The sequence below is a fragment of the Nasonia vitripennis genome, chromosome 2, assembly GCF_009193385.2.
Source record: "Nasonia vitripennis strain AsymCx chromosome 2, Nvit_psr_1.1, whole genome shotgun sequence".
Classification (NCBI taxonomy): domain Eukaryota; kingdom Metazoa; phylum Arthropoda; class Insecta; order Hymenoptera; family Pteromalidae; genus Nasonia; species Nasonia vitripennis.
Window position 1 is genome coordinate 19,266,892 of NC_045758.1, and position 25,806 is coordinate 19,292,697.

The 25,806-nt window shown below is 49.8% G+C and overlaps 1 protein-coding gene across 3 annotated transcripts in view; it reads left to right on the plus strand.

Annotated features, from left to right (window-relative positions):
* LOC100115067 (semaphorin-2A) overlaps positions 1-25,806 on the plus strand; it is a 273,030-nt gene that overhangs the window by 135,249 nt on the left and 111,975 nt on the right. Inside the window, exon 1 of one of the 3 annotated variants that reach the window (XM_001599841.5) lies at positions 11,397-12,206. The exons of the other annotated variants lie outside the window; for them this stretch is intronic. Within the exon in view, the coding sequence (XP_001599891.3) occupies positions 11,999-12,206 (208 nt within the window). The 5' untranslated portion in view covers positions 11,397-11,998. Of the gene's footprint in view, positions 1-11,396; positions 12,207-25,806 lie in introns of those variants that run through there. 3 annotated transcript variants of the gene reach the window in all.

The following is a 25,806-nucleotide window of genomic DNA, read 5'->3' on the forward strand; positions in this document are numbered from 1 at the left end:
TAGACTGAATCATAACAAATCGCGAGCAAATTCTACTCTCATGTAACTACATTATCAAAACTTACTTCCCTAGACAAAAGATTTCATACGAAGAAACTTCGCGTATTTTATATGCCCAAACAAATGCACAAGTACTTATCTTTACATTCAGCGTTTAATTTTCCAAAGCTGCTGGCCTTATCTGGAATCCGCTGTGATGTATCCATTTGATCGTCCATTGAAAAATAGTCGCATAGAACCAATTATTTGATACGCCTTCGACTCGTCTTTGTCCTCTGCATCTTTTCTTTATATCCACGCGTTGTCGAATTTTCCTCCCAATTAAGATATTTCTTCTTCCTGTCGACGGGCTGCATCCATCGCTTGATGATCTTCTTAATTCTCTTGCTATTTTGTCGTCACTCATGCCGTATAACTGTCATTTAAATAAACTATCGCCTGTCCTGCAATCTAAATTTCCCAGTTAAGATAGTTCCCGGGTTTTGGCACCAAAAATTGTATGGGACAAGACTAAATTAAGGTTCAAAAATAAACTGTGAAATCATTGTTGATCAGATATTATGACTTTATTGAAATCTCCTAACGATCAGGTCCTGACGTGACCTTCTCTCACAAGTTGTCGCCGAGAACTGACGCTCTACTCATTAAACGCCGCCAAAAACTCGGGCCCGCTAAAACAAAGACGCTTTCCCGAGGACTACCGAAGGAACTCAAAGCAGTGCGCGCGCTCCTCTATATCCATAGCTCTATACACACGCAGTCATGTGTCCACGCGAACGCCTCCCGCCACTTGACTCTCTGGCCTGGCAGTCACAGATCGGCCCTTTAGCCTCTCCGCACTGAAAGTGACCTTCAAAATCTGTGGAGTAAACTCCCTACTGAGGTCGTGGTAGTCTAGGAATGATTATAAAACCACTCCTAACCGTATTGGCCTGAATCCACAAATCGCCTTGTCAATTCGCGGATATGAGAGCCAAATGACGGAGAAACGTTTGCTAAAACTACTAATAGGTAGAATATATTATTAATAAAGAATAAATACGCCGCACTTCCTATTATTCCTAGTAGCCCTTGGTTACGTACAGAAAATATATAAAAGTAAGGAGTCAATTGCTTCAAAACAGATTTGGTGATTTACCACGACAAAAGCTAACAGATGTTAAAATTTTAAATGCTTTTGTTGGTTCCTGAGTTATGGTCGGATCTCTAAAATCCGTTCTTCTACATCTTTGCTTTTTCCTAGAGGAAACTTTTTGATCGCACAGAGTTCTCGTCTTTATTGAATACGGGTAAAGGTATTTGGAGTTTGAATCACGTGTTTTTAGCAAATGTCCGTATGGATGTATGTGTGTACGTGCGCGCGCGCGTGTGCGTGATTTTGATTATTATTTTTTGTAAAAAATAATTTATACTTATTACACATTACCACTGCTCTAGATTATTAATCATTTCAAAATTTAAAAATTGTATAAGTTGCTTGTATAATAATGAAAATCGGCCTTGAAAGAGATACTCTCATTTTGAAAATTTGTCATTTAATGATCCCAAAAATGGACTAAATTAAAAAAAAACGTCTCGTACACACACTATTGTCACGTGTATTTTCATGTAGTTTATAAATAAGCATTATTACATCTTAGAATTTGATTAGATGTACAATCTCAAAACAGATATTGTATCGACAGTCTTGAACTACATACGCAATCCATATACCGTAAAACACTAGTATTGTCTGCATTTAGCATTAGACACGTAATACACGACTGATTTTGACCGATTAAATTCTAATTAAGTGCATCCTATTTAAAAGTGAAAAAGTAGCAAAGTAACCGAATTTTTTAAATTGTCCATGATTGAACCGTTCAATTTGAAGGCCGTACATCCGCTAAATCCCGAATGCGAAATCGCGCTTAATCTCCCATTTCCTGCATAAATTGTCACCCGTACAAAAGTAAACCTATTTTGCTTAATTCACTTGTTCTCGGCATCTCGCTACTGTCCGAGGTAGCTGTGCGTATATGCGCGACCACGCTTATGTGGACACATGCCCGTGCGCGTGCGATGCAGACATTGTCGCCGTATAACGTATAACGAGCCTATGTCATTTATTACAACAATCGAACTAACGAGGTCCATTCGAATTGTAAATTTATACGGTATCGGCGCTCCTGTTGCCGGCGCGTGATTACGTCACAGACGACGCATTGCGCGCGCCCTCTCTCGACCCCCCCCCCCCCTCCTCGCTCTCCCTCTCGATTCATCCATGTACATCTGTTTCCCTCCTTCTCTAACTGGGCCATATACGACCACCGCGACGGACTGCATTAACATACCTGCTGCATTCGAAGGTCGTTTCAATTTAACCTACCGTCTGATCCCTTTATCTTCAATAACCGAATCTTCATAATATTATATATCATCTAGATACTAAACAAAGTGCTGATATAATATTGCGCACGTATCGATACATTATAATATGTTTAACGTTCGTTAAACACAATGCAAGCTTTAAAAATTCACCATTGCTTAAATTTTAATCAAACAAGCGATTAGTAACGCTGTTGGATTAATAAATAAAAAATTAATATAAAATAAAGTGTCTAGACGTAAGTTACACGTTCATCAGATACATTTTGTCGTCATTTTTATGACTCTCGGTTATAACAACCAGTTTAAAACCTTAAAAACATCGCATTGGAAAATTTCATCCACAATGTAACGCGACGTTTCTGTGTAGATCAGCAAATCGTGTAAACCTGTCCGAAACGCGTTTGGCAAACAATTTTCTTTATCTATTAACCACTAACACAATGACATTTTGGCCACGTCAACTCGGTTCACTATAATTGGACTCTGCACCTGTATACAGGCATACATACATGAGTGTAAGCCAAGTCATTATAACGCTTCGCTATATAATCAGTCTTATTGCAGATGATGCTTGGTACCTCCGACAATCGGCTATGTAATTACAAACCAGCAGCTTACCAATTAAACTGATGCAGTTATCAAATGTCGGCAATATATTGCATAGCAAGGTTCTTTTGGTACACTGCGCTGCTATGGATTTCCTGCGATTGAGCCTCCGTTATATGCAGCATTGTTAAATTTAATCGAATAATAATGACGCAACGCGATGGCCAAAAGCGATGCTGTGTAATTGCTTCTGCTTGTATACAGAATCGAGTAGGATATTTTAATAGTAATTCGATTTCCTCGATTTTTTTTTCACGAATCAATGATCTCGAGTATGATTTTCGCCCGAAAGAAGTGCTCTCTGGCGGGTTCACTGCGTTGATAATGCGCGCGCAGGGGTACTGCAAAGTAGATGATAAACCGGGTGGTCCCTAAACGAGCCATTGTTCGTCCATCGTTATTTCTATTGCCGTGTAAAACGCGACTAGGCTTTAGCTTGTTATACAAGGAATTATTACCTACCTACCTACTACAGTTCGCCAGCGAACTCGTTCTGTAATCCCTATGGCCACTTGGCTCCTCGGTGATTTCCGTTTAATAGTCACCTGCCTCATGAGATCTACGATTTAGTTTCTCCATCTCGTTCAAGCGAGAGCTGCGAGAAAACCAGGCTCTGACCTTGTTCGTAGTAGTAGCTTTTTCCGGCGTAAACATTTGCACAGCGAGGGTTTTATCCCCGATCAATTTCATGCGAAAATTCGAATCGCGGGAAGAGAAAAAATGTCCAATCACACACGCGCTACTCTCGGCTCTAAACACTGCCGGTAAGGCAACACCGCTGTGCTGCATCAGGGTGTGTAGCGCTCGCAGCAGTCAAGGAAAAAAAGGTATTCCGTTACTTAAAAGGGCATCAGAGCCGGGGCGGGCTCCCGCTCGCCATTATCGGTATCGCATAACGGCGCTACACTGGAGTAAGCCTATATTATTGTCCAGCGCGAACACTCTAGTGAGCCGGGAAAGGAGGACGTGCCGGAAAGCGTAATTATAAAGGGGGGCGGCGGCCCCCTTGAAAGATCGGATCCTTGAAAATAACGAGGGCTGATTCGCTCGTTATGTACGCGGACGAGTTTTTGTTGCCCGGCTTTATCCGGCCAGTGGTTGGTACGCGTGCGAGAGGGAGGGAGGCAGAGATAGCGAGGCTGACGCGCTCGGCTGAGCGGCAAGGGTTGAGAGGTGTGGGGGTAGTGGCCGAGGCAGGTGTCGATATAATCGAGCTGCTCACTCTCGGGCCGGGCTCGTGATCAAAGTGCCGCAGGGCTGCCGGCTGCCGGCTCCACTCGTTAGCCGGCAAAAACGCGACGCACGCGCGAGATGATGGATGGATGCTAAATTGCATTAATTAAATCCAGCGTGACGGCGGATCCGCTGCAGGTTACACTCGCGGGGCGCTCTCTCGTCGGGAGACATGCCCGTGCGGCTTGTAGGTCACTTTGACTGCCGAGTAGCGGAGTTCCGCGCGCTTACTTCCAGTCTACCTGATCCGAGGCCTCTGCACTACTGCTGCAGAGGCGGCTGCGCAAAGACGACGGCGACGGCCAACTTTCGACGGCGAGAAGAGGACTCGTCGATGCAGATCGCTCGGGAATGTCAGCCCGAGCGTGAACGGGAATTGCATAGCCTATACTCTCCGGTGGCGCGCGAGATCCGCCGGATGTCGGGAGAGGAGTACGGCAAAGTCTACTCGAGGATGACTCGGCTCGTCTTGGATCATCTAGCTCTGGCCCGCCCGACCCCCAACTCTCCGCTGCAGCTCTCAGCGCTTGTCGCTCGCTTTCTACCTTCCTTAAGTATTGGACGCCTTTGATCCTCCGCTCGATCGATGCACAATGGCTCTCCGGTGCGGCTTTGAGAGCTGCCCGCGCGTGAGTGATATTTGGGCTCGTTGCCTTCCGCAGTCCAAGCGATGTGTCGCGCCAGTCGCGCGAAAGAGGCGCCGAGTTTATTCGTCGGCAAGCCGAGACTCGACGAGTATAGGAGAATGATTAAAGGATCATTCGAGTCTGACGAGGCGCGGTTTATGCGGCACCCGAGTAGAGCGCGCTCGACTTACCCGCACAGCGCACCTCCGAATCGATCTCGCTCTCCCTGCCGCGCATCGGGCTTTTCCGGGAAATACGAAGATGAAATTAATTTCGCGCGGAGCTAGGCCGTCGCCCGCGTCGCCGTCGTCGTCGTCGTCGTCGTCGTCGTCGTTGCTCGGGAGCCACCTATACAGATATACACCGCGCGATGTAGAGGAGCGGGAACGCTGCGCGAGAGCCTCGTCGAAGACGGCGAGTTATAGCGAGATATACCTACATGTACAGAGAGAGAGGAAGCGAGGAGAGGAAACGAGAAGGAGCGAGACGAGCTCCGCTGCTACGCGCACTTGCGTTTCTTTTGCACATCCACTTTGACGTTTTAACAAAAAGGTGGACAGAGCGAGGGGCGCCGCGCCTGCGACCGAGATACAGAGACATAGCTGCCAGAGGTTTCTAAGAGGATTTCGACGAACAAGAGAGAATAGCGGCGCATGCGACGCCGTCAACCTGCGGCTGCTTCGGCGAAATGAACGAAAATATATGTAATCAGTCGTAATTTCATTTACATTATTTTTTTCGAGTCAACGGATCATCCCCAAGCGTTTCGGGTCGGACGTTGCGAGGCCGTCGATGAGGCGGTTTGCTTGCTAGAGTTAAATAAATACCTCCGGTCTAAATATGATGCCAATACAATTGGTTTAAGATTTTCATTTGAATTATAGCGGAGCTCTGAGACCAAATAATTGTCCAGCTTTGAATAATTGAGCGAAAAATCAAATAATTGACAATTTAAATGTGGTGTCGGTGCAAAGCCTAGCGTCAGTTGTCGTGGAGCAGAGAGAAAAATAATGTAAAATTCTCGGAAAAATAGCGAAACCTGAAAATAAAGCTCGCGGTGGCGTGATACGAGTGCGGCTCTCACTGGACGTGCTGTTCCGTGACATGCAAGCGAGCTCCGCCGAGTTGGTAGCGAATCGCTGGAGAAAGCGTATGGGTGTCATAAACTAGGGAAAAACTCGTCGGTCGGACCTGGAGTGGCTCTTTCCACAGCTATTATACACATATCGGTAATCCGATGAACGCTGCGAGCGCGTAAGGGATAGAGGGTGTGCGTGTGAGTGTGGGAGAGGAGAGCCGAGCAGAGAGTGAGTGAGAGAGAGAGAGAGAGGGAGAGAGAGAGAGAGAGAGAGAGAGAGAGAGAGAGGCAGCGTGTAGGGGACGTTTATTCTTGGCTCGCATTTACAATCCTGCCACCCTCTCGTATCGCGTGCACGTCTGTCGGGGCAGCTCGAAAATCCACGCTTCGCTCGGCAATGCCTTTACCTACCCATATATATATATATATATATATATATATATATATATATATATATATATATATATATATATATACCCATCCGCACGCGCAGACACACACACACACATACACACGTAACACACCTCTGGCTCTACGCACACGTGGCTTTATGGATCCGAGTGATTTTCAAGCCAGCTTCAAACACACATCGACGTAAGCACGCATACCTTGCCTTCCTTTCGATCTACGCTCTGTACGCGTATGCCGACATCGAATGTTTAGTGCGGGTAAACAAAGTTCTATTGGAGCAAAGCCATCGATACTGGTTTTAGTTTTTAGCTCATCGAGTGGCGTCGACGTATACTTGAATCTCCTGTTAAGACTTTAATACAGAATAATCCGCTGTTTTTGTTAGAAGCGGTGATATACAGTCCGGATGTGGAGCTACTACTCCGTCAATATCAATAAAATTTGACATTCATATATATTTTTGGATTCTGAATTCGGGAAAAACAGTTATTTTTTATTTTCTCAACTATATTCTTTTATGGCCACTTTTTGATTTTTGAAAAACACGATTTTGCGTTTTTTTCAACCATCCCATTGTTATAAACAATTCAGCTATAATGCATTTGAAAGAGAATAAAATTACCTATTTTTCCTCGTTTGGTGCTCGAGATTAACCGCTTTGTTCGTCAGATAAAATGAAAAAAGTGATTTTTTTTTAAATTCATATCTCTCTGAATTGACCACTTATTTTTCAGTAAGGAATCGAAAACTGAAAAAAATAGTATTTTTGTTCCTCGATTACGGACGCAAAAAAAAAACCTTATTGCACTTGAGATTTCGGGAAACAGTAGATATTTTATGTGTTTTGGCCAAGTTCATTGCACAGCTTTTAAACCCCCATACATTAGCAAGCAGATATATAGATATAAAACAATATTTTATTTATTGGACCTATAAATTTAGCTGGAGGAAGCTACGTGCCAATGAATTGGCAGCGGTTTTTATTTTGTTATGCTTTCATGGATTTCAAGAACGACTTTTTAACGTGCCTCACAAACGTACTTTGCGTGTTATTTACTTAAAAGATCAAATACTCTGCTTAATAGTTCAGAAAAACGTTTCACCCGTACTCTATATACGGTATCAATCCAAAATACATGCATACGAATCAATGAGAATGCACCTGAAAATGCATGACGTTAAATGCGAATGCTTTCGATTCGTGTCAATACGCGTTGGGTTTAATTAATCTATAAATATTTAATTTATGTCAATTTTCCTAATGGCCCCATCAATATTGCCTAATTGGCAAATTAATACACATTCAATTTGAGAATTCAATAATAAATTGGTATTATAAATCGACAAGCTTGAACGTTTGAAATAATTTACTGAATCATAGCACTACTGTCAGAATTAATTAGTTTGAAACCTCAACTTCAAAATACACACGTCGCACAGAAAATGGTTCCAACAAAATACGTAAGTACGTTTTACATAGCGAACATTTCAGAGTTTCGGGGCAGAGTGTGCTGTGGTATAAAATCTGAGTGCCAAAATAGGTGATAATCCGGATAGTACTGGAGCGTTCGTTGGAAGCCCCGAAGCCGCTAAGGTCTAGCGGTTAGCCGTCCTTGTCTCAACAGAGAGTTCGGGGTCGTGGTCATAAAGTGTCCCTTTTATAATGAGAGAGCGAGCGCAAGCGTGGACGGGGACTTTGTTAATCCTTCGGTATATTTTGAAAGCACGGATGGACAGTAAAATTAATCTTTTGGAATTGTTTGAGGCGCTGGGCATTATGTGTCGTAAAATAAAATCTTCCATAAGCGGCAAGGTGTCTATCTTCACGCTTCTCAGGGACATTATACGCTTGAAAAAATAGTCTCCAATCCCAATGGCTGTCAGCATAAATGAGTGGATTTTGAACAAACTGCGGCGGCTTAAATGATTTGCCGAGTGGTTTGCGGCGCGAAAAAATTACTCGATGAACGTTCGCTTGACAAACACTTCTCGGCGTGACGGTGAATAAACCAGATGTCGTTACAAAAAGAAAAAGCCTTAATGGGATCACTTTCGTCAGATTCGATCAAACTAATTAAATGCTTTGTATGATGAGGGGCGCTTTATTTGAATGAGATTGGTTAAAAATAGTGACGAGGCAGCAAATTCATGCAGTGAAGCTCGATCTCGTTTCAAATAACGTTCAAATGTATACAGAAGTATATTTTAGCATGTAATATATATAAAACGGAGAAAAATTGAATTTTAAAACGTAAAGGAATCTCAAAAACAGGCAAAATCAAGTGAAATAGAGATTCTCAATGCAAGAGTGGGTAGCATCAATATATATATAGAATGCAGCTAGCACCTCAGGCTCGATCTCGAATGGTCTCTCACTCTCTCTCTCTCTCTCTCCCTCTCTCCCTCTCTCTCTCCCTCTCTCTTTCTTCGCAGTCCAGGTATAGTGGCGAGAGTCTCTCTTCGGCGAATCGGAAAAGCGTCGTCCGCCTCATGCAATTCTAAATCGTCTCAATGAAATGGAATAGCGGCGCGGGGATTTGCGAGACCACGAGGCAGAGAGAGAGAGAGAGAGAGAGAGAGAGAGAGAGAGAGAGAGAGAGAGAGAGCGCCATGGTCGTGGACCACTTGACGCATACGCGTGCATAGAATCGCATCCGCAGAGCAAGAAGCGCGTCATGCGTTTGTCTGTGACCCGAAATTCTTAATTAAATATTCCGACGAGTTCATCTGCGCGCTTAGTTTAGTCGAGCGAAGCCCATCAAGAAAGGAAGAGGAGCCGAGTATGGGTCCAGATCAAGGAACCGAGACGAAGAGGAATGGAAGAGTAAATTACGTAGTCCGACTCGCGACACTAGTGTGCAGGGGTCGAAGAAATGTTTTTCTTCCGCGTTACTTTAGTATAATGCCGGACGGGACCGAGACGATCTATACATACATACACTCTGTATACTTACTACGCCTTCCACACCCATCGCACTGGAAGTTATACACGGAGAGAAATGTACCACTAAAAATTACTATATTTTCTCCTGATCTCCAGAAAATATAGTATGTTATTGTGTGAATATTTACTATACATACATCGAAAATTGCTATACCAGTATAGTAAAATTTGCACTCCGTTTTAACTCGCTGTGTTTAACAAATAAATAAATGTCAATTCTCCTACAACACCCAACAAAGACAAATAAGAGAAAACGCACCAACAAACGACAAAATAAAAGGGCCAAAAAGATTTTTAAAAAGATTTAGTATCCATGAACTTTGATATGCGTTACAGTAAAAATTGCTATGTAGTATAGTAAAATCTGGTGATCTGAAATTTTACTATACCGTATACTAACATTTAATATAAGTCGAGTTTGTCTCCCCGTTACTATACAGTATAGTAATTTTTGATGGAAATTGTAGGAATATTTAGTGATACATTTCTCTTCGTGCAGCGTTCGCGCAGGTGGCAATTAAACGATATTGAATCCTGATGGCTCTTGTTACAGTCATTAGGGCAATATCTTTTCTGAATGATATACATGACACTCGTCATTGCGAATTTCGACTAGAACAGCTGGTCCTTATTTAACTTCATCCAAGTCAACTCGTCATGAGGAACAAAGTCCTGCCCCGATCGAATATAGTAATGGTATAGTTCAACAAATAAATCTCGGAGGACTTTCATAGGTGCGTGACGGAAATTGCTGACTCGAAAATAGATACCTATCTGCAGCGGCGCGAATTCGGCGATTGATCAATAACACGGTTAATTGATAATATTGAGTGAAACAGCAATCTCAATGTGTAAATTCAAATTCGTAAAGAGTATATCATGTAATCATACACGAACCGTTCAAAACTTTGCAAACTGCATGTTATACGTACATTAGGTATATTTCAAACGAAACATGTGTGATTGGACAAATATAAATGCATCAATACAAATTTTATAATGATTAAATGAATGATAAGGAAATTGCTATACCAATCACTTTAACACTGCGTTACACAATTCGGAACAGACCTCGTTTCGGTCTATGGAATGTACTTTCGGGCGCGTTTAAAATAAATCGCAACGAAAATGTCAATCAAAAGCTACACCCAAAATAGCTCAGGGTATTTATATCTGCGCGAATCGAGCAACAGTCAAATCGAAATTGATCCTTTCACGTGAAAGGCGAGCGTCAAGAAAAGTCGAGAAAAAAAGACTATCTCGTGTATGAAAAAGAGCTGCTTCAGTGCGAGTATAATCGAGCGGCTAAAGAGAGAACAGCGGAAAACAAAGCCGACAGACCGTTAAAAACAATAAGCCCCGGGGCGGGGGCGGAAAAGCTGTGCTGTGTGTGTGTAGCGCGGAGCTGAAAGAGCAAGAGAGAGAGAGATAGAGATAGAGAGAGAGAGAGAGAGAGAGAGAGAGAGAGAGAGAGAGAGAGAGAGAGCGCAGCGCGGAGAGTGTGCGAATAAGGGTCGAAGGCGCGAGATTTCGAGATAAGAATCTACGCGCAGTTCTGAAAAGCCCACCCTCGTGCTCGCGCGCAGGCGAGACTGGAGCCGTCGCGGCCACGTTCGCAGATAGATTAAGAGGGCCGCCGTCGCGGAACACTTTTCGAGAGGGGCTGCTGCATGCACTCGCGCTCTTCTCTCTCCGTCTGCAGTGCAGTGCAGCGCGCTCTTTCTGCACAGCCGACAGTCTGGCAGAGTCTGGGGCGCAGCGCCGCCGCCGCACTCGAAAGGGCAAGGCGACACCGCCGCGTTTTCACGGATGAGCCGCGCGCGGAGTCTGCTCCCATACATACCTCGTGCATAATACGAGCTACAGTGTGTGCCTGTGTACGCGCAGCGATAGAGAGAGGGAGGGGAGGATGAAGAGAGAGTCCGTGTGTATAATACGCGCGCAGCCACAGACACACACACACACACCGCACTGCTGAGAGACGGGACGGAGGTACAAGTACGCGCGCACGTACACGCGGTGCCTACCTACAGGCGGAAGGGGCGAGGGCAGCCGAGCTCGGCCGAGCTCGGCCGAGAGCGACAAGCGGCGCGCGGCGAGAGATCAGCGGCAGCCCGACGCGCTAGCGCAGGCCGCAGTCAGTACTCAGTAGTGCCGCGACCTCCGACTCGGGGGGTTCGTTTTCTCCTCCGGCCTCGACACTCCGTGTGCGACACGACCAGTGATACACATTCGCTCGCCTGCCAAGGAGAAAGAGAGACTGCTTGTTGCAACGGCCGACGACTGAGACGACGGACGCTGGCAGCAGTCCTGCGGCGTGCGATCGCGCCCGGCGCTAGCCCACGCTCGATGCGACAACCGGCCCAGCTGGCTCCTCGTTACCCTTGGTTCCAGGCCGCAAAGTTGCTGTTGTTTTTGTTGTTGTTGTTGTTGTTGTTGTTGTTCTTGTGAGTGCAGTGATAGACCAGCGCGCGCTCGCGCGATAAGATAGCGCAACTTTCCGTCTCGCGGGCCTCGCTCCGCTGCGTCGGCCTCGTTTCGGAGCAGTTCCTATACCTGTGCGCCGCGAGAGCGACTCCTTTGTCCGACAGAGACGCTCCTGCCGCCGCCGCCGCCGCAGAGGGCAACAACCACGCGGCGCGCGAGGACTCAAGGCCACGCTCGCCGAGCTGCTGCGGTATACGCACGGACGTAGAGAGTGTGCTGTAGTGCGGTTCCGTTCGGCGTGAGATGAACGATCCTCAGCGGCAGCCCCAGCTCCAGCGCTGGAAGAACCTCGGCGGCATGGCGATGCTGCTGGTGCGGACAGCTGTGCTGGCAGCTGCGCTCAGCCAGATCGTCGGGCCCGTGGCAGCCAACAGGCCACAGGGCGCCCACCCAGGACACGCGTACTTCGAGCAACCCTGTTGCGGACGCTCGCATCTCAGGCATCACAAAGGTACAAGCTCGCGTACAAATTTCCGTTTCCCAAGCCCCGCGCTGTGTGCCCCGCTCGCGGCGAGGAGGGGAGGGGCGCGTTTTCCGAAAAGCCCGAGCGCACGAAATTTATGACCTTCCTCCTCTCTCGCTGCGCTTGCTCCACAAGTAAAGTCCACGCCGACTGTACCTGCGCGCGGTCGCCGGGAAAAAATGCTTTTGTGATTTACGGGAACGTGAGCGGCGTGCCGGGCTCTTTTTCTCTCCGAGGCCCTCTCGCTCTCTCGTCAGCGTGTCGAATGCCGAATTCTCTTCAGATTGAAACTTCGCTCTATGTGACAGCCCGTGAAATATCGGGGCTCGCTCGCCGCGCCGAGAACAGAAATTACCAGAAAAGCAACGTTTAAAACTTCCTTGCGGCTCGGTATTCAAGGAAGCAGTTTTTGCTCCCTCGCGCGCGTCCCGCACGCTGAAACTATATAAAGTTGGAAATTTCAATTTAATGCCTCTCTCTCTCGAGAGCTTGCTGTCCGAGTTTATTTGCCGCGCGAGTCCGCTCTCGTAAAGACGGAGAGATCGCTTTCGAGTGTATAAAATCGGCTGTGCCGCGTTGACAGTAAACACGGGGTCGCGTGCGAATAAGTCGTGCAAGGCGTGATCTATTCCACGTTTCCTGGTTCAACAGCGTGGGTGCCGGATTCACGCCGAGCGTGTCTGATAAATTCTCGAGCTATCGCGCGAAACGGCTCTCGTGACGCCACAGCGCGCGGCAGAGCGCCGAGAGTGACATTTGTCACGTGCTTTGCCGCGCGCTGACAAATTAAGACCTCTCTAGAGAGAAGAGAGAAAGAGAGAGAGAGAGAGAGAGAGAGAGAGAGAGAGAGAGGCAGACTTTTCGGAGTCGCTTATACCGCGGATATAATAGTTAGACACCCGCGGGCACTTCGCGTGCGCTGCGTCCCGGGAAGCGTTTTGTTTCCATTTAACGAGGTTAAGCGCGTAGACAGCGGCGGAGAGCATTTTCTCGTCGTTAAAGCGCCGGCGAGAGCGGAGCAGGGAAAAAGAAGAGCGCGAAAAAACACTTTCCCGCGGCAGCAGAGACTGATCCCCGCTGGGATTAGCCCGGTTCCTCCGGGCTCGGCTGTTTTTCTTCCCGCGTCAGGTTGCCGGTCCTGCGCCGCGAGCGCCAAACCGCACTCGCGGTAAATCATTTAAGGCGGCCGCGGAGACACTCGCCGTATGCGAACTGACCGCGGGGAGAAAAACGCCGTTAGCATACACATCGTCGTCGTCGTCGGTGGCGGGGGCGCAATACCATCCGCTGCTCTGCCAGGCCGAATTACGGAGGCTCAGGACGCCGGCACTGACTTCATTATGTTGCGCCGCCGAGAGAGAGAGAGAGAGAGAGAGAGAGAGAGAGAGAGAGAGAGAGAGAGAGAGAGAGAGCGAGAGAGAGAGAGAGAGAGATGGCGGCGGGGGGAGAGGGAGAAGATGGAATGTGGAATGGTCGGTTGCCCGACCGGCTGTGTTCTCCTCTCTCCTCCCGGCCTCGCTCTTTCTCTTTCTTCTCTTCCTTCTCTTCCTTCTCTTCCTCGCGCAGCGCGCGCTCTACGAGAGCTACTCATCCTCGGGCTCATCGCCATGCGCTGCCGCCGCCGCCGCCGCCGCCGCGAAAACGTATACGCACATAGGACACGCATGCACCGCGAGGATGATAAACTCGAGCGTTGCGAGTGATGTACGGGCGGAAAGGCTACTTTGAACTCTTTATGTCCGCTTTGCCACTCAGCTCTGTCTCTGTCGGCTTAATGCAGCGCGCGGCCGGTCTACGTGCATTCCGCCCCCGCCTCCGTGGACGAGCACTCGCGTGTCAATAAAAATGCTTTATGGGCTCGCGCGCCGCTGTATGACCCGAAATCCTCGCCGACGTCGGAACTGATGGGACACTCGCGCGCTATAGCTTGTCGATGGCAAAAAGCGGCCTCTGTAAATCATCGCGAAAACTGAAAAGTCGTCGCAATTTGCTCTCTGCAGCTCCAAAACTTGCATGAGCGATCAACTCGGGAAGTTTCGAGCTCGCAGCCGGCAAATCGAATATTGATTCTCCCGCGCTCAGTCGTCTCTTGGTTTACGGGCATTAAAATTCTTAGAGAGCTTTTATCGCACTCCGGCGCCGCGCTCCTTCATTTTCTCAAATATAATGAATAGAGTACCCGAAGAATTTCCACGGATTATGTTTCTAGCGCCCGGGGAGACACCGAGCGCTCGGGTAATCCGCGAGTAATTTATGGAGAATATATTCGGTGTCAATTTTAAGAGGCGCGAATCAATATTGCCCCGATGAATGCGGCGCGTCTCGCGCGCAAGAGAGACTGAAAGAGAGAGCCGAGCTCTACGTATAAGTGTAACCACAAGAGCGCTGCAGGGCAAAGCGCTTGAATTTAAAAGTGAAACTCAACCCCGTTCGCGTTGTTCTCCTCCTCGTGTCGTAACTCAAGGAGCATATCGCGCGATAAAAGCTTCTCCTCTTTCGCACTATCGTCTCGGCCCCGATGCCAGTGCGCCGCGTGCATCGATATACGCGTGTACATAGATTATAGATTGCGTAAGAGAAAGAGACACGCAGGTGCAGCAGTGGCGGGAGACTCTTCTCTTTACTCCGTGTGTAGCACGAAAAGGAATGTCGCCGCAATATAATACGCGTGCGAGCGAGCGCAGGCATTTGTCATGCGAACGCAGACCATTGTAATATCCGATGCGAGATCAAGCGGGTAACGCGATTTTTCAACGCAGGTACCCCCGGCAATAGCGACTGCAAAATCATTCCGCCTCCGCTATGCACCTGCCCTGGGATTTCCGTTGCCTTTGATCTGAGAGCTTTCACATTTTTTTCCAAGCTGCGTCTGCCGCGCGCGACTGTAGCTCTTACGGTGCGCTTATTTTTCCATAGAAAAGTTGAAGGGGGAGAGGCGTATTTTTGTTTACCTTCTGGCGTTCAGGGATTCTTTTGAAAAACAATCCTCGCTCTAAGAAGTTCAAAACTTTGCGCGAAGCAATGGACGTATAGCGAAGTCATATTGAGCTGCCGCAGCAGCGGTAAGCTTTATGGATGTCTTCACTGAAAATCATCAATGCGGCGGTTGAGATTACTCGAAAAATGTTCTGCTCGATACTTCTTCCAGCGTGAGCAATGAGCCTCGCGCACCAGAACGCATACAAACGTCGCCTGAAAGCGGATATACCGAACTGTAAATCCCAAGGCATATTGAGTAATCTTGCTGGCGCGCGGCGTCTAGGCTGCTGGAGATCGATAATGCTAGTTACCGGAATCACAAGTCATAAGCTCTCCACATCGGATCACTGATAACTAACCAAACGGATATTAATTCCGCCACACATCTCGAGCTGATCATTAAACCAATTTGCACTCTCGCACATGAATGTAATTCCAATCATATTATGCATCCGCTGCTGGATTTGTTGCAATGTATTTGTATCCTGAGCAAACGAAGATACGCAAACAGATATCCGCGAGAGCGATTGCCTGGAAGTTATTGCCACGCATAGATGGCCGTTCCTCGCCTACATAATCCTGAGAACAGTCGACGCGATGTGGGATAATAATATAGCGCGCCATAGATCGTTTCGTATGCAGATTCGCGCGCGCGCAGCAGCTGATGCGGAGGCAAGTTATTTAAAACTTTTGTTGAACTACACGCCCATAACACAGTGAGCGTTTTGTGTAGCAACTAATTTGTGAATAATTCACGCTCTCTCGGGTCGAACGGATCTCAAATTAGCTGAAACAACAGACGTCGAGCTTTCAGTCGTAAGCTGCGTGTTTCAAAAGTTTCAATAAAAGTCAATCCAGCGAAGTGGGCCACGAGCAGACGGCAAACTTTCAGACTCACGGGCGGAAAACAAAGCTGCTGCACTCTGATGCAGCTCTACCTATGTATATGACGCGCGCGAGCGTCGAGAAGAGGTTCTCGGGTGTATAATGCGAGCCAACTGCATACCCAAAAAGCAGCTAACTGCACAGCCGCGTCTGTGGAATATCAGAATTCTTCGCGCGCGCGGTCGAAAGGTCGACGCGGAAGTTTGCGTCCACTCAAGGTTTCCCTTTGGCTCGATGTCCGGCTTGCCGCCGCTGAAACACGACATTGTCGCCATGGGAGAGCTGAAGATTTTCGAGATTAAAAGCTCCTCTTTGGCGCATAGGAATAAAACTCGCTAATGAACCGTGACAGGTCGCCTCGGCGCGCGACGGCAGCTTCCCTTTCACGCACTCGTCTTCGAGTTTCCGCAGTGTATAGCGCGAAATTTCGCTTTGGCAGCTGCTTGAAACTCTCCCACCAAGCTCTGCTGCTGCTTCGCTTCTCGGCCCTCTCTCTCTCTCTCTCTCTCTCTCTCTCTCTCTTTCTCTCTCTCTCTCTCTCTCTCTCTCTCTCTCTCTCCCTTTTCTCACCGGGGCCGATCTCCAGACTACTTCTTCGCCGCATTCTGCCGCTGCTTTTTTGACGTCTCATTCAGACCGGCGTCTTTATATCTTTATCTGCCTCTCGCTATTGCCCCTAGCGCTTCTTCTACGTCCACGAGCAGCGCACTTTTAATGAACGAGTCGAAAATTTCATCGAGGCTCTCATCTCCTCTGGTCGGATAACATCTACACACTGCGTACCCGGGAAATGACTCGCCGAATCGAGCTCTTTTAACTGACTATAAAAAGCCATCGTGGATTTGTTTCGTAGACGTATAACGATCCATACATCTATTTCTAGTTTTACACTCTCGAATCGCGGGTCGGCTGGTCCGAACGTATTGCTTAAAATAAAAACTACACAGCTTGTTCAAATTCTCTCGTCTCTCGTTCGCGCCGCTTTTTCCCGTCCATTATAATCATCTCTTTCCTAGAACCGCCGGGACGACTCGTCCACGCGAGTAATGCGTATACACGAGGACGAGTGTTAAAAAATGAGTCTATATTTTTCTGGGTAGCGCGCGCTGTCCGTCCGCACGTCAGCCGATTAGCCGGAGGCCTCGCGGTAATTTTCGGGTCACGTTTTCTTCCTCCATTTTTTCAACGCACGCGCGGCTTTTTATCTGCCCTGCCCGGGCGCGTATACTTTGTGCCATACGCAGATAACTGTGCAGCGGCAACGTTGAGTAAAGCAGAGGCAAAGTTGGCGGGAGCGTGATTTTTTCGCCGAACAAAAAGCGGCGCGCCGTGTTTCTGCATCGAGCTTAGCGCACCGGAGCGAACGAGGAGAGACGGAGAGAGAGAGAGAGAGAGCTGAGAGAGATAGAGAGAGAGAGAGAGAGAGAGAGAGAGAGAGAGAGAGAGAGAGAGAGAGAGAGCGAGGCACTGAGCTCATCCTAGTTATAAGTAAGAGCATCATGATAACGAGGACACGAGCGACGACGAACAGCAGCGAGAGACACGAGCGATGCGGTCGCTCATACTCTAAGTCATGGCTTACATGCGCCCGCGACGCAACATCGTATACAACGACCGTCGTGTGTGTGTGTGCGCGCACGCGCGTGTGTGTCTGTACACTGCACGTATTACATGCAAGCACTCCGAAGAGTTAGTTGCCTTTCCCCGAGCCGTCGTGTATGGTGTTGCGATAGAGCTTCCGATGACAAGGTCCACGGGGAAAATACACTCGGTGACTGACTATGGCGGTCGTTCTTCTCCCACACCCGCAGCCTCTTCTAATTCGAATCGAAAAAATTATCGGAGAGCTTTGTAATTATGTAGAGAGATAGCGATCGTATTTTTCAACAGCTGTTTTCTCACGCAAGGCGCAAGACGCTCCCGTCAAAGCGAGTCCCGTTACGGATCCGGACAGCGGTGCTTATTAGTTGCGGCCCCGTCCGACACTCTCGGGTGATTCTCACGGTGTGCTTTAGGTCGCCGCGGTGCCTTGGCAACGGCAGAGCGCCCGAGGTTGTATCACTCGATATAATAAAATCACGAAACTCCTGGGGAAAGAGACGAAGTTTGCTCCGCGTTACGTATACGCGCGAGCTTCTGTTCTCCGTCGTCGTCTCGGTCGTCGTCGGTGGCTGTATGACGAGTCGAGGCAAAGCCGGGCTTTCCGCCGACAAACAAGAGGACAGCGGCAACTTGTGCAGTCCGACACTTTGTTTTTTCTGCTTTTCTGCTCGGCCCGCCGGGCTCGCTCCCGCTCCTTTTCCGGATCCGGCAAACAGCCGGGGATCCGCAGCGCTCTTTTGCCTTCCATCTCCTGCTCCTCCTCCTCCTCCGGCTTTTTTCTCTGTGTGTGCTTCCATTATGCGCGCTTTGCCTATATTGCCGCTTCGTTTTCACGCCACTCGAATAAAATTGCTCATTCTCTTACTGGCTGCAGCGCGCGGTGTACGTCTCCTCGGCCTGATGCTAATTAGAGCTCTTAAACGATAATTAAATAATTCCCGACTTTTTCGCTGTATTCCGAAATCCCCGCTGTCCTGCGGAACGCCCAGAAATATATTCTTCAATAAGCAACGCCAAAATATGGATTTACACTCTCTGATATGAGAAAAGTGAAATATACGGGATGCACTAATTCAGCCGCCAACGGAATTTCCCGCCTCTCTTTCGACATCAATATTACACGGGGCAAAATATATCGGCAGAGAGCAGCGGTTCCCTTTAATAATAATTACGAATAACAGCTGTTGGCTCGGGGGCGAAAGAAAGCGGAGTCAGGGGAAGCAGTGCGCGTCTCTCAAGTCGTCGTCGGTATAGCTTCCCCCGCCGCCGTTCGCAGTGTTGTAATAACACACGCCGTAGCTATAACGCGCACAGGGTATGATATGTGTGCGCATTATGCGCCGTACGCAGGTTACCGGGGAAATCGAACTTTATAAAACTTTCACCCCCGAACAAACAAAATAATCGCGCTCGGCTCGCTTCCATATAAATGACGCAGAGAGTTTTCCCCCAGACGCGTACAAACGCTTCGTCCCGCTCTCTCGCGTGTCTGCCCGAGCGACCAACGCGAGCAAAAGACCCTAATAACCCATCGACATACAAGCTGCCAGACAGCTAATTACCCCTACGTGACTCTCTCCCTTCGCTCGGATGCCGACACCGGCGCTCGCGGGGCCGAGGTGCGTAGTATACCTTATCAATAAACAGGCGCGTGTGCGGCGCGGCTGAACTCGCTCGCTCGCGCGAGCCGCTGCAGGCGGAGCCGACGGGAAACTTTGGAGATCTCGCCGGGCGGCAAACTCGTGCAGACGGAGCAGTGGAGAGAGGGAAGCCGGCGCGAGCGCGAACCGACAGTTTTAACGTTGTTTCCACGAGCGGTGACTGGCTGGCTCTATCAAATCCGAAAAGCGTCGGGAAGCGAAAAGAGAAACAAGCATCGACGTGGTATATCATATCAGTGGTTATCGGCAAGAGCCGAAAGATATAGATTTTGGAGCAGGGGAGAGGGGAAGCTCGGAGCTCGAGTTGCAGCAGCAGCAGCAACGGCACGCAATTGGATAATGCCCCGGCAAGTTAGACGCGCGGAAGTTGGCTTTTGTGCGGAGCTGTGTGACGGCAAACACCTCAAGGGCTCCTGTTCGCGCAGCGTTACGTAATCGCACGTAAGCGCCGCGAGCTCTCTCGGCTATGGCGCAGCAGCAGCTGCCGCTGCAGCTTTCGCTCGCGCGCGAGCTTAACTAGCTCAACTTTGTCATCAGCGGAGCTATACACTCGGCCTCGTCCCGTTAGATCCGCTTTCCCCTATAGCTAATACACGCGCGACGCGGACTCCTCGGCCTACACCTTATTATGGCACGCCGCGTAGAGTATGGACTTTTTCGAGCCCCCCTCGTCGCGCAATATCTGTCCCGCTGCAGCAAAGCCTCTCGCTAGACCGACGGCGGATCTTACAGTAATTCTTTTTTCTGCGTCACCGAAGAGGGGGCGGCAGCGGGAGCGAGACGAAACGAAGGAGAGAGAAAGAGAGGGAGTGGAGGGAGAGCACGACCGAGAGGAAATTGAATCGGGCTTTATCTAAAGTGACGTTTTGCGCGACTAAATCTCTCCTGATTCCGTCAGCCACGAATATACAGGGAATAAATCGATCGATTCGAGCCCAGCTCTCTCTCTCTCTCTCTCTCTCTCTCTCTCTCTCTCTCTCTCTCTCTCTCTCTCTCTCTCTCTCTATATACTTCCTTTTTCGGAGAGCCGAGCTCGCCTATTTAATTTTCCCGCGGGACCCGCCAGCCTCTTGATAATGCCGCGATTGCCAGGTCTTGGGGCCGCCGCCTCGTACGTCGCCGCTATTTTTTTCTCCACCTCGCGATTGCCAATCTCACTAGGATTTCGCTTGCTTAATCCAGTCCACCTCGAGCGCGCAAACCTCGTCCATATTTTATACCGCTTGCCGCAGCTCCCGCCCACGCGAACTAGACTGGCTGCTACGGTCATTTCGTGCGCGGGAGGACGCGCCAAAAGGGTGGAATCGATTTCTTGAATGTTTTACGACGTATTTCTCCCTTTGTAATTCGCGCGAGAGGGGTGTCGAGACAGTGCGCCGTTCATTGGAAAATCGGGCGCGGCGCGAAGAGGAGGATTGAACTTTTGAAGCGCTCCGAGCGCGCGAGCGCGTAAAATAATGATATTAAAAACAAAGCAGTAAAGCCGCGCGATAAATTGGCCCATATAGCCGCGTAGACATTCAATGTTTACGGCGCGCAGGGCCAGCCAGATGAAAGGGAACGCAAAATTTCGTGCAGCACGTGCGGCTATAAAAGAGCGCGCGGAAATTCATCAAATTACACTCGATCGTTCGGGAAAGTCCTAAATTAGCATGCACCAGTAGTGGGAACACGCACAACAAGAGGCCGGCCCGTCAAGGGTGCCTGACTGCCTGCCTACTGCGGGGAGAGGCGGGCCGTTCCATCGCGGGCATAAAAAAGCACGAGCCGGCTCTCGCTCGCTCTATCCTCTCTCTTTATTGCCGCGTGCGCGTTTATTAGCCGTTCTCCCGCTCCTTCGCCGCGTATACATACAAACCGTGAACGGCGGAGCCTAGAGCACCGGCTATGGCCGTTGTTCGTCCCCTATATAAGTATACGCACAGCTGTACGATGCCTAAGTAAAAGCGTTGCCAACCGGCATTTATTAGCTCACGCTCGATCTACCTGTCCTCGGCTCTGCACGCACGCGTCATCCTATTTGCAGTCACTCGACTGCGTATAGTGTGAGTGTGCACGCCAAGAATGGGCAATTCCGCAGCGGCCGGAAGCTTTTTAGCCCGGGAAAAAAATATAAGAAAAGCGTTGCCATGGATAAACGACTCTCTCTCTCTCTCTCTCTCTCTCTCTCTCTCTCTCTCTCTCTCTCTCTCTCTCTCTCTCTCTCTTTCTCTCTCTCTCTCTACCGTCGTGGCGCGCGAGCGCGAGGATTCCGGACTTGACGTTATACGAGCCTGCCGCCTGCGACCCTCTTTCTGCTATACGTACGCGAGCTACTTAGCTGCCGCCGTGCGGATCAGCGCCCCGTGTGTGCGTGCGCGCGTGTATCGAGTTTACGGAATCTGGCCTGTTCCGCCCCGCCGCGGCGCTTGTATACTCAACTGATTCTCTTTTTTCTCAACCGAATTCGCCTCCAGCCTGCCGGCTTTACAGATTTCGTTCGCCGCACCGTTTTCCCCCGGCGACCCGCGCGCGCACTTTTCATCTTCCATTTGCGGCGTTTCTCTTATAGCCCGTGTAAAACACGCCGGCGCGCTTGCTTCGGAGCGAAAACAAAAGGGAAGCTGAAAAAAGTTCGGCAGCGCTCTCGGTGCCTCCGATGTTCGCGCGCTGAAAGGGCGCCTCTTTTCCGCCAACTCTTTCGCCCTTTACTTCGCCCGCCGAGAGTTTATCAGCGAGAAACTATAATCATTATCGAGGTGGAGGGGTATAACGACGCGCTGCAAAGAAGAAATAACGATACTTCCTTCTCATCCAAAGGCTCTTGCTCTCTTTGTAATCGACGGGGCGGCCCCAGTCGGGGAAGAAAGAAGACATCGCGAAGGTGTGTACCCTATACCTGCGCGGCAGCTGTGTTCTCACGCTCGACTGCCGTGCGGCGGACTAACGAGCTCGTAAAGCACTATTTCTCTCGCGCGCCCAAGATTACGCACACCGCGCCGGTCGGATAAAGGCCGCGGAGACAGCGGAAAATCGCGGCCGACGAGAGTCGCGAGTCTGCATTTCTTAATTGTTTCCTAACAAGAGAACTTGGCACGCGCTTGTCTTGCAGCTCGAGCCTTTTAGCGTCCGGCGTTGCAGCAGCAAATACACGCTCGCGCACTCACGGCGCCAACGGCACACAAAGCCGCTCGTTTGCTTCTGTCGGCCGAGAGCGAGCCGGACCGCCTGTCCTCGATTCGGCGTCTGTAGGTGCATGCACTTTTTGCGCTTTCGATTTGTCCTTTGTCTCTGCTCTCCGGCGTCTCTTTGTGTGTGCGCGCGCGCATGTGTGTGTGCGCTTATAGGCGCCAGGAGGGCTGCCGCCGGAGCACGCCCCTCGCGCGCACCGAGCACAGCCCCACTGTGTGCAGCTCTGTATACAAATAAACTTGTTGACTCATTTATTTCCGCGCCACCCGTAGCGTTGCTCCTTTATTTTATTCACGCGAGGAACCCGGTGCTGTTGTTGCGAGGTGGGGCTGTTTTTTCCTTGAAATCTCGGAAATAGCGTCGAGTATTGTGGGCGCGGAGCTCGTCAGGAAATGAGCGCCAGTTAATCGCGGCGCGGTTCGCCCCCGAGCGGGGACAGCCAGCTTTTTTCCCGCGGCAAAATTGCTGCGACATAAGGGTTTTTGCTCAGGAAATTAAGCGCGACGATCAGATAGAGCTTTGGCAAAGTTGGCTGGGCTGGTCGGAAATTTCGCAACCGCACGCGCGCCGCCGGGGCTCGACGCGAGATGGCTATCGTCGCGCGCGCGATTCGCGCGTGGCCCGCCGCCGGCTGGCTGCAGCAGCTCGCTCCAGAAAATTATGCGCGTTCGAACGAACTGCTCTCTCTCTCTCTCTCTCTCTCTCTCTCTCTCTCTCTCTCTCTCTCTCTCTCTCTCTCTCTCTCTCTCTCTCTCTCTCTCTCTCTCTCTCTCTCTCTCTCTCGTGGAACTCACTTCCTGCGCTCGACAGGAGGCCGCGTCGTGCCGCGCGACGCGGGGGAGCACGCCCGACACGTTCAACGTTTTACGCCGCTTCCGCGTAGCTTCGTTACGCCTACGTGTACTCGGCGCGTCATTTCGCTCGCTGCTACTTCCTGCCGAAACTTTTCCGACGCCACGCCGCGTATTATCGTGGACAGGCAGTTTCGCTAAAACCACGCGCACGCACACGCTGCTGAATTGAGTGCTCAAGTGGAAAATGTGCAGGCGATGTCGTGCGCGCGATTACATCGGGTCGGGCGAAAAAATTAATGAATCCTTGGACGCAAAGTTTTATCGCTCGGGCGAATCTCGAGAGCTGGGGCCAGCACGAAAAGTACGCGAGGAGGTGGCTTGGCGTTTCTTGCTGTCGGCGCGCAAATAAATCAGAAGCAATTAGGCGGGACTAGCGCAGAGAGCGAGCGGGGAAACAAAACAGTCAGTAGCAGGTAGCCGGCGGAATGCATGTGTGCGGACTCGAGAGGGAGGGAGAGAATGAGAGCGGGCGGCGGGTTGGCCAGTGGCGCGCGCGATCGTTTGCAGAGAGCGAGCACACACAGCAGTGCCGCGGCATTTCCTCTCTGGCTTCGCTAGACTCGCTCTCGGCATCGGAAGCTATTGTAATTCTTCGGAAAGGCACGTACGGCCGACGTGCAAAACGCTAATGGTTCCCCGACGTCGTCGTCGGCGTCGTCGTGCACGCGCTCTTCTCTCTCGGGGGCCTCCGCCGTGCGCGCACACAGAGATGACCGTAATAACGCGCGCGGGCTACGCGGAACCGAACAATCTTCCTTGCTTCCTTCCTTCCTTCCTACCTTACTTACTTCTACCTTGCCTTCATTCCATCGCCTTCTCTCTCTCTCTCTCTCTCTCTCTCTCTTTCTCTCTCTCTCTACTCTACGTTCGCCTTTTAGTTAGTTTTCTTCCCCGGCTTCTTCTACGCTATTTGCCGCTCTCTGTGCGCTCCCGTTTTCCGATAACTTACACTTTGCCGTGATTCTTTCAACCTCTCCGCGCGGCTCTTTCGCTTTATTGGTGATTTTGTACTTTTTACTTTGCCGCTGCTGCTGTGTACGTGAAGTCAATGGCTTCCAACGGATTTCGGAAGAAAAAACTTGAAATCCTATAACTCAAGGGCCGTACGCGCGCGGCTTCCAATTGAATTAAGTAATAAATAAAACGCCCAGCTTCGGTTCAGCGGAACAGTTTTCCATTACTTTTCGCTTCCGGGCTCGCGCCGCGCAACTAAATAAAAGCGCTCCGAAAATTGCCGCAAAAGCGTCAAAAGTTTCGAGTCGTTAACCCGCTTCTTGGCCTAATGCGGTTTCTTTAAGCTGGCATTATGCTTCCGCCGCCGGCGACGGGTTAGCGGCGTTAGCGCCAACTTGGCCGAAAATACTGAACGTAATTTACACTCTCGAAAACTTTTGCCCGCCGACAGTTTATTCAATTCCTCTTATTTCGAGCAACGTGCCAGCTCTAGCGGCTCCTGGAAAATTGCGCTTGTAACGTTTTCTGCGCGCGCGCGCGCGGCTGGCGTTGCGTAACGCGCGCCGAGGGCGCGAGCAGGACTATAAATGTCGACAGCTCGCGGACTGGCGCGCAGGCGAGAACACATTTCGCGCGTAAATATAATTTAATTGGTTGCCCAGAGCGCGACGACCGAGCCGCATTCGAGGCGTCGGCAGAGGCGGCGCGCAGTCGAATAAGAAAAAGCAAACGAGAAAGAATGAAATGTGCGACGTTTTCCTTTTTTTCGGCTTCTTTCTCCTCCCGTATATACGACGCGAGCAGACCTTGGAATTGCAACGCGTCGGCAGGCGCATATATATATATCCCGGCCGCAAACCGACGACTACGACTACGACGACGACGACGACAACGACGAAAAATCTCTCTTTGCGACGAAAATTTTTAAAGGGATTCCCGCGAGCTAGCGTCTGTCTCGCACTTATACTCGTTTCCTCTCTCGGGGGGGGGGGGGGGGAACTTTATTAAAACTTTCCTCCGAGTCCTCCGAGTCCGCCGTGGCCGTGCCGCACACTCCTCGCCATATCGAAACCAACGAAATTAAGATATCGCTCTCTGTAAATCTACAAGAATAACTGTTTGTGAGTTGAAAGTCTGCAGCGAGGGCCAACTTTTCGCGCGGCAGCTAGCCGTTCAATTTTCACTTACGGCTTTTTTCGCTGATTACAATCTGGCCCTGCCGGAATTAAACTGCGTCCGGATGTTTCCCTAGCCGCTGCAGTGCGGAGAAGCGTAGCGCGCGCGAGATTGAGCTGATATATACTGCCGCTGCCGGCGCTGCTGCACTCGCTTCGGATCTTGTTTTTTCGCAGTGAAATTTAATCTTACCGAGAATATTAGACTGGCGTGCGAATACGCGTACTGTGCAGCGCTGCGCGGCATAATTCTTTTCTTGATGTGCAGCCATAAAGTCTCCTTGTTTTAGGGGCTATCAGTAAAAAG